A 16164-nucleotide genomic window follows, 5' to 3' on the forward strand; every position below is an offset into this window, starting at 1 on the left:
GTGTGCTTGCATCATGTTTTCAAAAACAAGGCAAAGCTCATTTATTAGGAGGTTAATAGTATATTCTCCGCATTATGCTCATGGGGTGACAACTGGTAATTCCCGAAGTAAATCGACATCATTTTCAAAAACCTTTCATACATAATGAATTTTAAATTAAATAAAATCTCAAACTCAAAATTTCAAATTTTAAATATAGGGTAATCAACTAGGTATCAATTTATGGACGTTGTGGAGGTGCTAATCTTTTCCCACGAGTAATTGATTCTCGAACCCGATTTCTAGTTTTCAAAGACAAAAAATTTGGAATTGTGATAAAATAAAATATTTTATTAAAACTACGAAGACTTTGGTATGCGAAATAGCACATCCGAAGTTTTCGTTAGGCGAGAGCGTTACTCCTATAATTTATTGAAAAATAAGTCCAGCGGTATAAAAACGCATCCAAAGGTCTCTTTAGGCGAGAGAGTTGCAGTTTACGAAGAATGACTCTATAATAATAATAATAATAATAATAATAATATAATAATAATAATAATAATAATAATAATAATAATAATAATAATAATATAATAATAATAATAATATAATAAAATAATAATAATAATAATATAATAATAATAATAATAATAATAATAAATAATATAATATAATAATATAATAATAATAATATATAATAATAATAATAATAAATAATAATAATATATAATAATAATAATAATAATAATAATAATAATAATAATAATAATAATAATAATAATAATAATATAATAATAATAATAATAATAATAATAATAATAATAATAATAATAATAATAATAATAATAATAATAATAATAATAATAATAATAATAATCTGTGTCAATAAATTTAAAGACCAATTTAGAATAATAATAATAATAATTTAGACCTCTCGAATGATTACTATCGATTTCATGATCGATGATACTTTGGTTTCCATTTCAAATGTACATCGAATTCATGCGGATCGTGAACTTGATAAAGTAAACCCTAAAAACTCTAGCAGTGGCTTGAATTTGATTCCGGACTAGGGTAGTTTCCGGACTTGCAGATCTGAGAAAACAAACCATAGTGTACTTGGAAAACTATATTGGATAGGGGTATTTAATGAGTTGAATAGATCAAGTTCGATACAGTTAAAAGTTGGTCAATGTTCGACTTGAGTTAATTCATCTTAAACTTGAACTCGATTTGAGACCTTAACAAGTTGATCCGAGTAAATTCTAACTTGACTTGACAAATTTACAAAACTCGTTAAGTTACATTAAAATTTATTTCGCTAAAAAATATAAATACTAATTTAACAAGTTGATCCGAGCAAGATCCAACTTGAGTTAATTCGTCTTGAACTTAAACTCATATGATACAGATGAGACATAAAGGCAAATTAACATCTTTACTTACAAGTTTTGGTCGACTCTTACTAAATTCTGATATTATCTTGAATATCTCTTTTCTGAATCTCAACCTTCAGTCCGCCGGCCATGTGAGCCGTCAAGAGAGGCACAAAGACCGGTTTTTCAGAAACAAAATGTTTGATTTCGAACTGCCTGAGTATGGAAGCCACCACATAGTTCATCTGAATGAATGCCATCTCTTTCCCAAGGCAAACTCTTGGACCTGCCTGAAACACCGGATACTTGAATGGACAAACCTTCTTTAGTGATCCTCCATGGTAGCTTGTCGGTTCGGTAAACCATCGGCTGGGTCTGAACTCATGCCAGTCTTTTCCCCACAATGCTTCCATCCTCCCCATTCCATAGGGGAAATAGGTTACCCTGTCTGCGGCACGGACTGGAGTGCCATCGGGCAATAGGTCGTCGACCATGGCATGCTTTGAGTCCCAGGCTACTGGTGGATAAAGCCTCATTGATTCACAAAGAGATGCTTTCAACAATTTAAGTCCCTTCAATGATTCATAATCTAACAAGCTAGTTTTCTCCACGGTGTTTATCTCTTTCACTAGTTCTTGCTCTATAGCTGGATGGCAGGAAAGCAACCAGAAAAACCATGTCATTGCAGCTGAAGTTGTATCCCTTCCTGCCATGATGAAGCTTATGGTCATGTCTCTTATCGCTTCCTCATCGTTACCGGCGATTATCAGCCTCGATAAGAGATTCTCTTCACCGTGATTGTCTCCGCTTTCATCCATCTTTATCTTCTTGTCACGAATGATTCCCTCAACGTATGCACGGACTTCCTCCGCTGCATCCTTGAGCCGTTTCTCCGATCCAACCCCGACCCATTTCTTAACCTTCCAAACCAAGAACAAAGGAGCAGCGCCACGCTTGGCGGATATCTCCGACGCCGTGTCGAAAGCTTTGTTGAGAGCTGAAACAGGTTGAGAAGGATCCAAACAACATCGATCCACCCCTAATGAGACCTTGCAGATCATATTGAACGCAAGTCTTTTTAGCAACTCCTGCAGGTCTACCACTTTTGATGTATCAGCCAATGACTCTAACAACGGTAACAACTGATTTTCAACCTCGTCCTTCAAAGCCCTAACCATAAATTCGCTCGAACAACCGGAGCCAATAACATGGCTGACTAGCTTCCTTTGCATCCGCCAAAGCTCACCATCCACATTGAATATCCCGTAGCCAAGAAAATCACCTAGGATTTCAGTGAAAGGTTTGCCTTTAGGGAAGTTGCTGAAGTTGGTTTTGAGCACGTATTCGACGTTCTTCGAGTTCGCAGTTACGATGGTTCTTGGAGCACCAAGCCGGTTCAAGACGATCGTGTTGGTGGCTGAATCTGCGAGGAGCTCCGTGTACCAGTCCAACAAACGATGGCGGTTTTTATGGAATGAAATCAAGCAGCCGATTATAGGATATGTTGGAGGGCCATGTGGTGACACTTTTGGTGCTTTGCATACTTTACATAATATTGGAAGCAACAACGAGAAAAAGACTGATATGAATACAAATTTCAAGGTAAGAAGAGTCAAGAGAGACATCAATATTTCCACATATGGGAGCATGATTTTTCTGCAACATTTGGAGGGGGGGGGGGACTTTCAAGAGGTTTATGAGCTATTTAGGTATTAATGTTGTATAATATTTTTAAAAAGGTTGTTTTTATCAGCTATTTGGCATAAATTAAGATTGTTTTAATCTACTCCACTACTATGCTTAGTGGATAATGTGTTTTGTTTATTAGATTCTTTAATTGATAGAAATAATTAGTTTTATTAATTAAATAAAAATATAATACAGTCGTTACCTCAGAAAAAGAAAAATCTATACAAATTAAAACTGAAGTACACTAATCACATTAAATAATTACTCTAAAAATTATCAAAATCACAAATTATCTTTTTCATATAGAAGCAGTTAGTTTTGTTTAAAAGAAGAAAAAATATCCAAAATTATAATGAAAGTTTACGACCACAAACGTAAACTAAACACATAATTAAAATATTTTTCTATAACTATTAATATAAGAAAAATTAACCACTTCAGATTATGGAAGGAAAAGGATGAAAATTCATGCATAAAATTCGATCAAAAGATGGATACATACATTTCTGACCACATCGATAAATAAACCATAATAGAGGATTAAACTACTAAAAAACACCGACAGATATAAATTAGACATGAACGCCATGAGAAAACTATCTATGAACGCGAATTATGTATTCAAATTCAATATAGGAGTTCGGAACATGAAAGATCAATATAATATCAAATAAGTGTTATCTTGATTAGTCGAAGCGACATAGAATCTAACTGTGAGAAAAATAAACGAAAAGTACACCAAATGACCGATAAAGAAAACTCAAAACACGTTAAAAGACAGAGAAAAACGAGTAATAAACATAGAATTATTAAAAATTTTAAAAAAAATTAAATATTCATATAAGAAAGTAAAGAGAAAATAATAAATACCGTGATCAACAACTAATACCATGAGTAATGTCTTCTACTAACCAAAGAGATGAAGAAAAGGAGTAAGCTATGCTGTGGAAAAGAAAACCTGATGTTTTGAAAGAACGAGTCAAAGAGCACAAATTATCTATCAAATAATGAAAATATGATTATACAAAAATGATAAAATATTTAACTAAACAACTTGAAAAGTAAAAATTACGAATAATATTACTATTAAAAATAAATATAATTAATACTAATATAAAAATAAATATAATAGTATGACAATTGATTTTGTTACAACTCAAATACTATTTAGAAAAATTAAATACAAAAATAAATAAATAAATAAAAACTAAAAAGATAGAAAAGAAAAAGAAAAGGGAGAAAATTGGACGAGAACACGTAAGGGTTGTGACAGAATATGAGCGGCAGTTATTTTATTGAAGTATGGTGGTGTCATCCTCTTGACAATTAAGCAGAAAACAGGGTAAATTAGGAATTTCGCTACCTAATTTTCTTCCCATTTTTTATTTTAGTTATTAAAGTTTAAAACTATTTAACTTACTCATTAAAATTTTAATTTGCTCTTATTTTTATCACTCGGGTGTTAAATCATAAATAAAAGGGTATCATGACAACCACATGTGCTGATATGGATCATTTTTTTGACAAAGAATCTCTGTGTTGTTAACTTTTTATTATTTTATCTTCCTCCTACAAAGATAAAAATTTTACAAGTTCATCCATAATGCACACTAACTATTCTCTGATGTCTTCTCCAACCACTGAAGATATTGACGAACTCGCTTCATTATTTCTTACAGGGGCGGAATTAGGAATTTATTATAGTGAGGGTCAAAATATTTTGTATTTTCCATAAATACAATTTTTTTAGTTGAAGAGGTGTTTGATAATTTTTTTATTTTTAAAAATATATATATATATATATATATTTAATATTAATTAATTCTTAAAAAAAACCCAATTGATAAATCTACACTGACGCATGCTCTCCTCCCATCCACACACGGCCAATCCTTTCTTTTCTTGAATTGTTTTGTAGTGAGTAGTTGAATCTGGGAGTAGCCAACCATGAGTCAACACCTCTCGCAAAGAAAGGTGACTGAATTTTGTAGAATAATTCTCATCAGAATATGAACCGAAACGTGATGAAAGAGACAAATTAGGTGATAATATTTAAGACAATCGCCTAAGCTTTGTTCCCATTTCTTTAAGGGCGTCTACCAATACAAAACAAAAACCTTTTTGGGTTGAATGACGGGTTGATATAGAGAATCATATTTGTTTATTAGCATTATCAATTGTTCATTGTGCGAATCTAAGTGTTGTGTTTTGATGGACATGTGTTATGTGAAGCCATGAGCAAACAAACATGATAGGTCATGAAGATGACATCCCATTAGGTGATTTCTATTAATCTAATCATCCATTGTAGAAAGTAGGGACAAGTTGCACGCCAATACCATCAATCAATGATTAAGAAACATTGATTAGCTAACCAAAACAAGTTACAATGGAAGTTATGTGATCACCTTTTGAACAAACAAGGCCTAACTTCCACATGTTCACACTTCACTTAAAAAAAAGTTAAAAAGATTATTTTAAAATTTGAAATCTCAAATTAAATAATTTGAATAAGAACTTTATCAAACTCAAATTGATCGAGAAAAAAATAACAATTTAAATCTATCAAACTTAAAAAAAAAAAGTTAAAAAGATTATTTTAAAATTTGAAATCTCAAATTAAATAATTTGAATAAGAACTTTATCAAACTAGAATTGATCGAGAAAAAAAATCAACAATTTAAATCTATCAAACTTAAAATGAACATAACTAAACTTAAAATGTCTTGAACTCATGTGCCAAATTTAAATGAAAATTCAAAATAATCTGAATTAAGAATGACCATAAAGTGGGCGTCAAATCCAAATAAAAATTATATCTTTCGAGATGTAAAATGATAAACCTATATGATCCAAAATCGCTCAAATTTATCCTTAATCTTCTATAGCCAAAATATGAAAAGACTTGAAAATCTTAAAAATTGTATTAAACACTATATTTTCAATATTTCATTATCAGGCGTCCATATATAAGTATAGTTTGTGATACGTCATAGAACCTCAAAATTTAAGAACCCTACACTTTGGGAAAAAATATACTAACCTAAAAAGTTATTTTTCCTACTATACATATGCGTGAAGAAAACTATTTTTTTATTTTATAAGAATTAATCATAATATGATGAATGTTGATATTTTACAATTTTGTTTTATTATAAACTATTTTAAAGGTCTTATTTTAAAAAATAACACAAGACCTACACATGAGTTTAGATGTGTATTCACAACCCTAGTAAATAGGGATGTAAAAAGCTAACTTACCTGTAAAATTAACTGAAACCGACTTGAGTCAAAATTGTTTGTGACCTAAGCGGTGGTGATCTGAAACCGACTTGAGTCGGAACTGGTCTTAACCTGAACCCGAGTTAGACCTGAAAATTTTGGATATGAACCCAAACTGCACCTGATCTGAGAATGACCTGAACTCGAATTCAATCGATAATATGATAACCGAACCCAACCTGCATCTGACTGATGTGAACCTGAACCTGAGATTAACCAGGTAAATAACTGATATTACCCGACCTGTTATCAACCTGACTTGTTATGAACATGACCTGTAATTGACTCAATCTGTAAATAATCTGACTTGTTATTGACCGAACTTGATATTTATCTTACTTATAAGTTACAATTGATGAAGTTGTGAGATTTTAAATTTATAATAAAATATGATGATTAATATTATTACTTTTAAAAGTTCAAACAAATTGTTAGTTATGATAATTAAATTAATAAATTTATTTTTTATATTAAATATAATTCTTATATTATAAATATTAATTATAATCATTAAATTAATTTCATTAAGTAATTTATTTATTGAACATGATTTTATTAGATTATGTAAAATTGATTTAAATATTTATAAGTTTAATTTATTTATCATGTAATAATTAATTAATAATTTAAATATAATTTAACATAAAATTTTAAATATACACATAAGATGAATTTATTTGAGATTAAAAATTATATATATATTATTCAAAGTGAGTGGTGGGAGAAAGCTTTTAAAAGATTTTTTTGAGTGTGTAAAATTTTGATTTTATTTGAGAATTTAGATGGAAATTAGGAAATTTAGATAATAGAGGGAAATTGAAAATTTAGAGGGAAATTGGGAAGTTGGCGCCAAGTGGAATGGGATAAGTTTCCAATAAAAGTTTTTGGGTTAATTAAGCTCACGCTCCTCCAACAATCATTGTTTTCTATTTTGTAAATTAGTTTTTAATTTTTTTCTTTGGTTCTCACAATAAATGCTACACATATGCCGTTTGGTTTGTTGTGAGAGTAAATAGAGTCATTGGTTCTCGCAATAAATGCTGCTCATATGTCTTGAGTATCGATACTCCAATCAATGGTATTGATACTTCCTGCATTAAATACGTAACATTTGACTGTTGAAAAGGAGAGTATTGGTAAACTAGTAAGAGTATCAATACTAGTATCGATACTTTCACAGTATCAATACCAAAAATGGCTTTTGAAATTCGTTTTTGTCGAGACCATAAAGGGAATATAGGTACTCCCATCCTAAGTATTAGTACTACTGCGTATTTTAGCACAATAACATCAATACTGATATCAATACTACATGAACAATATCGATATTATTCTTGTAGTATCAATACTACAGGGTTTAAATCATTTTTTGACTCGATTAAAATCTGAAACCCTTTGTAAAATTGTTTTAAAATTATTCTAGTATATGACTTTAATTTTCAAGAAGAGTAAGTAATAAAAATAGAGTTTTTGACCTTAAAAATAATTTCAATATTCGAATGATTTAATCAAATATAAACTTGAAAAAAAAATATAAAACAATCTTAAAATTTCTTTAAAATAATATTCATTTTTGGTATATCAAAATACAAAACATGGTTCAACAATATCTTCTTTTTGATATAACAAAACCTTTGAAAAAAATAATATTTTTAAGACTTACTCCCCTTACTCTAACATTCCTCCCCCTTTTTGTTAAATCAAAAAAATAAAATAAACAAAATAAACATATATATATATATATATATATATATATATATATATATATATATATATAAAAGCTATGAAGATCAATAGCGAAATGGATTAGTCAACATAAATAATATCTTTAAGCAATAAACATGGTCATAACAAAAAGATAAACATGTCTCAAATATCAAATAACATAGATCATAATAATCATCGAAATGACACGAAAAATCATAATATCATCCAAATAAGAAAATATCCACAATATCCAAATATCCATAATATCCAAATATCCAAATAATCTATAAGTATGAAATCATTCAAATATCCAACCCATCAAAGTACTAAAAACATAAGTTTAGCAATATCATTAATAAAAATAAGAGAAATCAATCATCCGAATGGGAAGGAGGTGGAGCGACATCCGAGGATGAGGTACGGAAGGAAGAAAAGTCACGAGCAAGAGCCTCAACTCTACTCGACGTAGTGTCGATCCGATCAGTCAAGGTGTCAAGCCGAGAGTGATTGTTGCGCCTCGATTCCATATACATCGTCTGCAATGAGCGTTGATGGAAAGACATCTTTGATATATGAGACTCTATTGCTAACTGTCGAGAACCGATCTCCGAAACATGAGCCCCCAAGGCCGACAAGTGAGACTCAATGATAATATATCACATGTCTATCGTCTCCATGAAGGTATGAAATAGAGAGGCATAACACTTGAATCCTCACCACCGATGCAAGGAGAATCGTCAAGAACACAATTCACCTTTTCATTGCAAAACATCATTGTCTTGAGGTTGAGCTACTCCGGAGGAAAAACTAATAGGTTGCTTCCCTTTTCATTGCCACGTGGTTCCAACTTCTTCCCATCCCAATTTCAAAGGGATTTTAGATCAATGAAGGAGGTCAAGGAAATCACAAGGTCATGGGAAACATTGATATTTTCTTTGATGAACAAATGGTTCAAGATGCAACCATAAACTAAAGACTTGACTCGCTTGAAAGGAACGTTTTTTTACGATGTTAAGAAGCTCACAAAATACAATTCGAGTAAAGTTTATTCTTCTATTATTTTTGAAGAAATGAAGCCATCAAATGTCAACATTGCGAATAGTGGAATATTTACCTCTGAATGGTCGAAACCAACAAGAGATAATCAGGTGAAGGAAACAATTATGATAGTCGAGAAGACTAGCACTTGATCCTACTTGGAAGTGAGAGGAGACATATTCACGCTCATTATCAATCCCAATATACTCTAGACCAAGGCCCCTAGCTATGGTCAAATGATCAATAGTAATGTATTGCCCCATAAGATAGGAGCAAATACTCTGAGTATGGGTTCGAGCTTGATTTTAGAGATATACCGCATTAAAATAGAAAATGTGTACTAATTAAGGGTAAACAACATGTTTGATCTTGAAAGTGTTGCCTAATTTCCATTCTTTGATTTGAGAAAGATATTTGAATTTTAGTGCAGATAATACGAAAATTCTAGGCATACGCTCACCCCTAAGGGGATATGACTCGAAATAATTGCAGTAACGCTAAAAATATTTACGTGACCAGGTTTGTTAAAACATGAATTTTGGATAATAAGAACATTTGGGACTAGATTCGGGTAAGGAATAAGATTTGGAGGTGGATTAGGATGAGGAGCTCGAAGGGATGGATTGGCACGGGAAGAACGAGGACGTTTGGACATTTTTAGGAAATCGAGATAAAGAGAACCTACAAAATAAAGCAATGTATATATGCAACCAATCAATCTCAAAACTCATAATGAGTCTGCAATATTCAAGGCATTTAACGTTGGATAAAATAAGTAAAAAATGGATTAACAAAAAAATTAGTATGTATATTTATATAAGTAAGAACTTATATATAAAAACGGTATATAAACTATATATATAAGTGTGTAAATATGAATACAATGCATAAGTAAGTAAGTATATATATATATATGAAAAAGAAAAAAATATGTGTATATATATTAAACAAGAACACTAAGTAGCAAAAAATCCTTTTTTTAATTCGAAATATAAAAAAAATCATAAAAATAAAAAAAATTGTTATGAAAAATAGTGAATTTTAATTTGAAAATGACATAAAAACAATGCCGATTACTAATTTAACTCAAACTAATCACGAATCAAACATAAAATTCGAAAAGAAAAAAAATATGGTTTTTAAAAAATTACCTTGAATCACGATTTGAGAGAGAATGAAGGAATGTAGCATGATTTGATGATGAATGCATGTATTTGAGATGAAAAGCAATATTATTTCTTCCCAAAAGCAATTGATTTGAAGGATTTTTGAAGGAAGGGGAAAATGTTTTATATTGTCAGCTGAGTTAGGGTTTAAAAGAATTTTGAAAAATTGGGAATTTCTGAGTATTTGAAGTTAAAAAACTGACCAATATTATCAGTACTCATTAATGAGTATTCGTACTTCTTTGACTAATAAGATGGTATCGATACAGGGTATCAATACCCCTATCGATGAGATAATACCAATATCAGTACTTGATGAATAATATCGATATTCAGGAATATCGGTACTGTAAGAATAGTATCGATACTAAATGCATGAAATGGCAAAAAAGTCAAGCAATTAAGTTTTAAAAAGTCATTTTTATCACAAATTAAGCACACACATCATATATGACCATATTAGACATAAAATTATGACCAATGTACAAACATTCATTCATTCAAGGTTTAATCAACAAAAATACCTATGAATGTTAACTGTTGAAGAATCGGAAAAAGAAAACGAAAGAACACAAGAATTTTAACGAGGTTTGGCAATGTCCTTACGTCCTCGGTGCCTAGGCGGCGCTAGAAGTTTTATTCAATGTCTCATAGGTTTAAGTTACATCTCTATTTATAATAAAAAACCTGGTACATAATTACATAATTAACCTTGTACCGAACCCTTTAGTGGTATATTTATGAGCCATACCTATCATTAACGTTGCATGAACTTCAAGTTAAAGTGCACCAAAAGGTCAAAAATCATAATTCATACTATAAGGCATAAAAAATGGTATATGAACCTCTAAGTTGTCAAGGAATACATGTTCAAATAAACAAATACACATTCAAACATACTTCAAACACTTTTTCAATTTTCATGAAAATCCTAAACTCCCCCTAACTAGTTGCATAATAGGCATAAAAAAAGCCCAGAAAATCATAAAAGTTCATAAAATATTTAAACACAAAGTCAATGTAGGTTTGTTAAACCTAATTATCTTCTAAGTTCCTAAAATATTTCCTTATATAACGGTTTAGTAAAAATATTTTCTACTTGGTGCAAACTGCTTACATACTCTAGAACTATTTATTCCTTTGAGACATGATCTCTAATGAAATGATGTCTAATTTCAATATGCTTAGTTCTAGAATATTGGATGGGATTTTTGGTGAGCCAAATAACTACATCAATTCCATAGTCTATGAGTTGTTGTTTCCTCCATAAAACTTAAGCACAACAACTATCGGTCAAAAATGTATTCTGCTTCGGTAGTTGATAATGCTACACTATTTTGTTTCTTTGAAAACTATGAAATCAACATACTACCTAGGAATTCGCAAGTACCAGATATGTTTTTCCCTTCTAATTTACAACCTTCATAATCTGCATCCAAGAAGGCATGTAAGCTAAAGTTTGAGTCTTTAAGATACCAAAGTCTTATACTAGGAGTGTCTCTAAGGTATCTAAAGATTCTCTTGATGGCTTGTAAATATGATTCCTTAGGGAATGATTAAAATCTAGCACATAAGCAAACACTAAACATAATGTCTAATCTACTTGTGGTAAGATAAAGCAATGATCTAATTATATACCTATAAAGTTTAACATTTACACGCTTACCTTCTTCATCATTGTCAAGCTTTGTAGATGAACTCATAGGAGTGTCTTGAGGTTTCACATCCTCCAATCCAAACTTCTTGAGCATATATTTTATGTACTTAGCTTGATTTATGAAGATGCCATCTTTTCTTTGCTTGATTTGGAGTGTGAAGAAAAATGAGAGCCCCACATCATGCTCATCTCAAACTCACATTACATTAACTTAGCAAATTCTTGTCAAATATTATCATTAGTAGATCTAAAAATAATATCATCAACATATACTTAAACTACTAACAAATCTTTACCTTTGCTTTTTATAAACAATGTAGTGTCAACCTTCCCTTTTGAAAAACCTTTTTCAACAAGAAAATTTGACAATATTTCATACCAAGATCTAGGAGCTTGTTTTAAACCATATAAAGCTTTTGTCAATTTAAAAACGAGATTTGGAAATTTAGAATCCTCAAAAATGGAATGTTGTTCCACATATGCTTCGTCTTTTATAAAACTATTTAGAAAAGCATTTTTAACATCTATTTGATATAAAATAAAGCCATGATAACATGCAAATGCTAATAACATTCTAGTTGCCTCCATCCTATATACGTGAGCATAAGTTTCATCAAAATCTATTCCTTCTTTTTTAGTATAACCTTGAGCAACAAGTCTAGCCTTGTTCCTCACTATGTTACCACTTTCATCTAATTTATTCCTAAATACACATTTAGTACCTATAGTAGATTTGTCACTAGGCCTTTAACTAATGTCCATACTTGACTCCTCTCAAATTAATTTAACTCATCTTGCATAGTCAATATCCAAAATTCATCATTTAATGCTTCTTTGATATTCTTAGGCTCTATGCATGAGATAAAAGCAACATAATTACAAATATTTCTAATAGAGAATCTAGTAGTTACCCCTTTGGATGAATCACCCAAAATCTCACCATCCTTGACATAATTGTATTCTCTTGGGTAGGAGACTTCCATTTCCTCTAGAGTAGTTCCTTAAGAGCATTTTGTGTTTGTTCTTGCATGTACTCTTTAGATGATGGTTCACTAACTTCAATTGATGTCATAGTACTTCTTCATCTTCAACACAAGAATCCTTCCTCAAAAGGGGTTATAATCGAAAGCAACATAAATAGACTCTTATACAACTAGAGTTCTTTTATTAAAGACTCGAAAAGCTTTAAATTCATGGAATATCCAAGGAATAATCCTTCTTCACTTTTAACATCAAATTTGCCAAGATTGTCTTTTCAATGTTTAAAACAAAACACTTACACCCAAAAGGATAAAAATAGCTAATATTAGACTTTTTATTTTTAAAAAGTTCGTATGGAGTTTTCTTCAAAATAGATCTGATCATTATTCCATTTACAATATAACAAGCGGTGTTAATGGCTTTCGGCCAAAAATATTTTTGGCAAATTGTTTTCACAAAGCATGGTTCTAGCCATTTCCTCTAAATTTCTATTTTTCCTCTCAACAACTTCATTTTTTAAGGGGTTATAGGTGCTGGAAAATTATGACTAATTTCATTAGAGTTACAAAATTCGTCAAAACTAAGATTTTCAAATTCGATTCCATGGTCACTCCTAACACTAAAAATTGAATAACCTTTTTCATTGTTGTTTATTTTGAAAATATGATGAATTTGTCTAAAGCTTCATCTTTAGTGGTTAAAAATAGAACTCATGTGTATCTAAAATAATCATGAACAAGTACAAAGGCATATTATTTTCCACCCAAGCTAGTAGTCCTAATAGGACCAAATAAATCAATATGAATCAATTGCAACACTCTATTAGAAAAAACATCATTAATGGATTTAAAGGAAACTCTTTTATGCTTACCCTTAGTGCAAGCATCACAAATTGTCTAAATTAAATTTTAGTTTTGGTAAACATCAAACTAGCTCCAACAAGCTTATCTAATATGCTCATGCTAGCATGTCCAAGTTTTCTATGCCATAACCATAAATCAATTTTATCTTTAGCAACTAGTCATACATTTAAGGAAACAATATCATCTAAATGCACCATGTAAATGTTTCCTATTCTATGACCAACAAGCATAACCATTAGACTTAAAAGTGACATTGTATCCTTTATCACACAATTAACTTGTACTAACTAGATTATGCTTCAAATAATTGACATATAACACATTTAAATTAAAATGAAAGAATTGTTACCAATTGAACCGATTCATCGTATGTAGCCTTTGAAGTTGTCACCAAAAGTTACTACTCCTCCACTTTTAGGCTTAAGCCCTTTGAAACGGTTCTTGTTACTAGTAATATGTCTTGAGCATCCACTATCAAGGTACCATGAATTTGCGCTTACCTTTTGTGCCTTGTAGCAATGCTCCTCTACCTACAAACATTTTTTTTATTGGTACCCAAATTATTTTGGGCCCATTGACATTAGTTTCTAATAATCTAGTCCCCTTAGGTATCCATTTTTCTAGGATATCCTTTTTCTTAGTAGCAATGGGCCATTTGAGGACCCGTATGCTCCTAAAAAATTTCCCATTAGAGGTTCTTTGGGGACCTCTATGTTTGTACTGTCTAAAGCTATTTCTAACATAAATAGATATTGAATTTTGACCCTTTTGATAATGATTTGATCCAACTTTGTTAAAATAAGCTTTGAGATCATTAAGTTCCTTTTGATGATCATCATGAACTTTAGAAAGTAAGTTATGCAAATCTTGATTTTTCTTTTCAAACTCATTAATTGACTTGCATATCTTTAATATTACTTTCAAGTTGACTATTGGTCTTAGCTAAGAGATCATTTTCTTTTTTCTTTTTTGAAATATTTTTCTTATTCTTTGAAATCATGATCTCAAATTATAAGGTCAATTCATCATTGGCCTCTTTTAGTTCATCGAAAGAATATTTATTTAAATTGGGTGAACGAGAAGTTACCTTAGTTTATCCCTCGATGGCCATAAGACACAAGTTGGCTACTTCTTGTTCTTCTTCATCGGAGCATTCTTCATCACTCCACGTAGCTACATGTGCCTTATTGGATGACCCATCTTTTCTAATTGAGGACACTCAAACTTGATATGTCCCAGTTTTATGTACTCATAACAATAATGGAGTCTTTCTCCTTAGATTCATTCTTGAATCCCTCTTTTCTTTGAAATCTTATTTCTTTGTTGGACTTCCTGAATCTTCTAAATCTTTTGGAAAACATTGACATTTCCTCATCTTCTTCCTCGCTATAATCACTCTCTTCCTTTGTGGACTTGAGAATAATCCCAAGTTGCTTCTTCTTTTATTCTTCCCTTTTCTTTTGGAGTTTCACCTTATGAGTGAGTAAAGATCCGACCAGTTCATCAAGGGCATACAACTCCAAGTCTTTGGCCTCTTTTATTGCGGTTGCTTTGCCTTCCCAAAATATAGGCAAAGAGGCAAGCATCTTCATTCCCACTACTTCATTGGGATAGATCGTCCCAAAGTTCTTTAAATCGTTGATGATGGCGATAAAATGATCCGACATGGTTTTTAATGTCTTCATCATCCTTCATTTCGAATTTCTCATATTTCAGACTGAGGATTCCAATATTCGATTTCTCACTTGAGTTGTACCCTCATGTGTGACTTCTGCTTGTCTCATATTTCCTTTGCATTTGAGCAAATGATGGCGATAAAATGATCCGACATGGTTTTTAATGTCTTCATCATCCTTCATTTCGAATTTCTCATATTTCAGACTGAGGATTCCAATATTCGATTTCTTCACTTGAGTTGTACCCTCATGTGTGACTTCTAGCTTGTCTCATATTTCCTTTGCATTTGAGCAAGGAGACACCCTACTCTTTAATTCTTGGAAAGAATAGATGCTCCATCAGTAATGACATTGCACACCGAATAGTCGATAGCTTGAATAAATATCATTATTATACTCTTCCAATAAGAATAATTGGCACCATTGAAATAGGGAGGCTTTGAGATGGATTGAGACTCGCCAAAAATTTCGAAAGTAGATGGATTGTCCCTTGATGATGATATGATTGACTTTTTCCTAGAATCTTCTCAAGAGGATGTTAAGCCTTCCAATGATATTAGCTCTGATACTAATTGTTGAGTCAATCAAGAGGGTAAAATAGTCAAGTGGTGGTAAATTGGCAATTAAAAATTTTGGTAGAAGCTTAAATGAAAAATAGGAAATTTGAATACATAAATTTTAGAGTGGTTCAACTTTCTAAACCAAAGTCTACATCCACTACTTTAGCTATCCACACTAAGTATTTTCACA

General features: G+C 31.0%; 1 protein-coding gene across 1 annotated transcript; it reads right to left on the reverse strand.

Moving 5' to 3' along the window:
- Nucleotides 1-1444: 1444 nt before the first annotated feature.
- Nucleotides 1445-3004, reverse strand: LOC120214354 (cytochrome P450 94B1-like). The gene has a single exon (XM_039212269.1). The coding sequence runs from the start codon at nt 3002-3004 to the stop codon at nt 1445-1447; it is 1560 nt and encodes a 519-aa protein (XP_039068200.1).
- Nucleotides 3005-16164: the final 13160 nt, after the last annotated feature.

This window comes from Hibiscus syriacus, unplaced genomic scaffold (assembly GCF_006381635.1).
Source record: "Hibiscus syriacus cultivar Baekdansim isolate YM2019G1 unplaced genomic scaffold, ASM638163v2 tig00110059_pilon, whole genome shotgun sequence".
Taxonomy (NCBI): Eukaryota; Viridiplantae; Streptophyta; class Magnoliopsida; order Malvales; family Malvaceae; genus Hibiscus; species Hibiscus syriacus.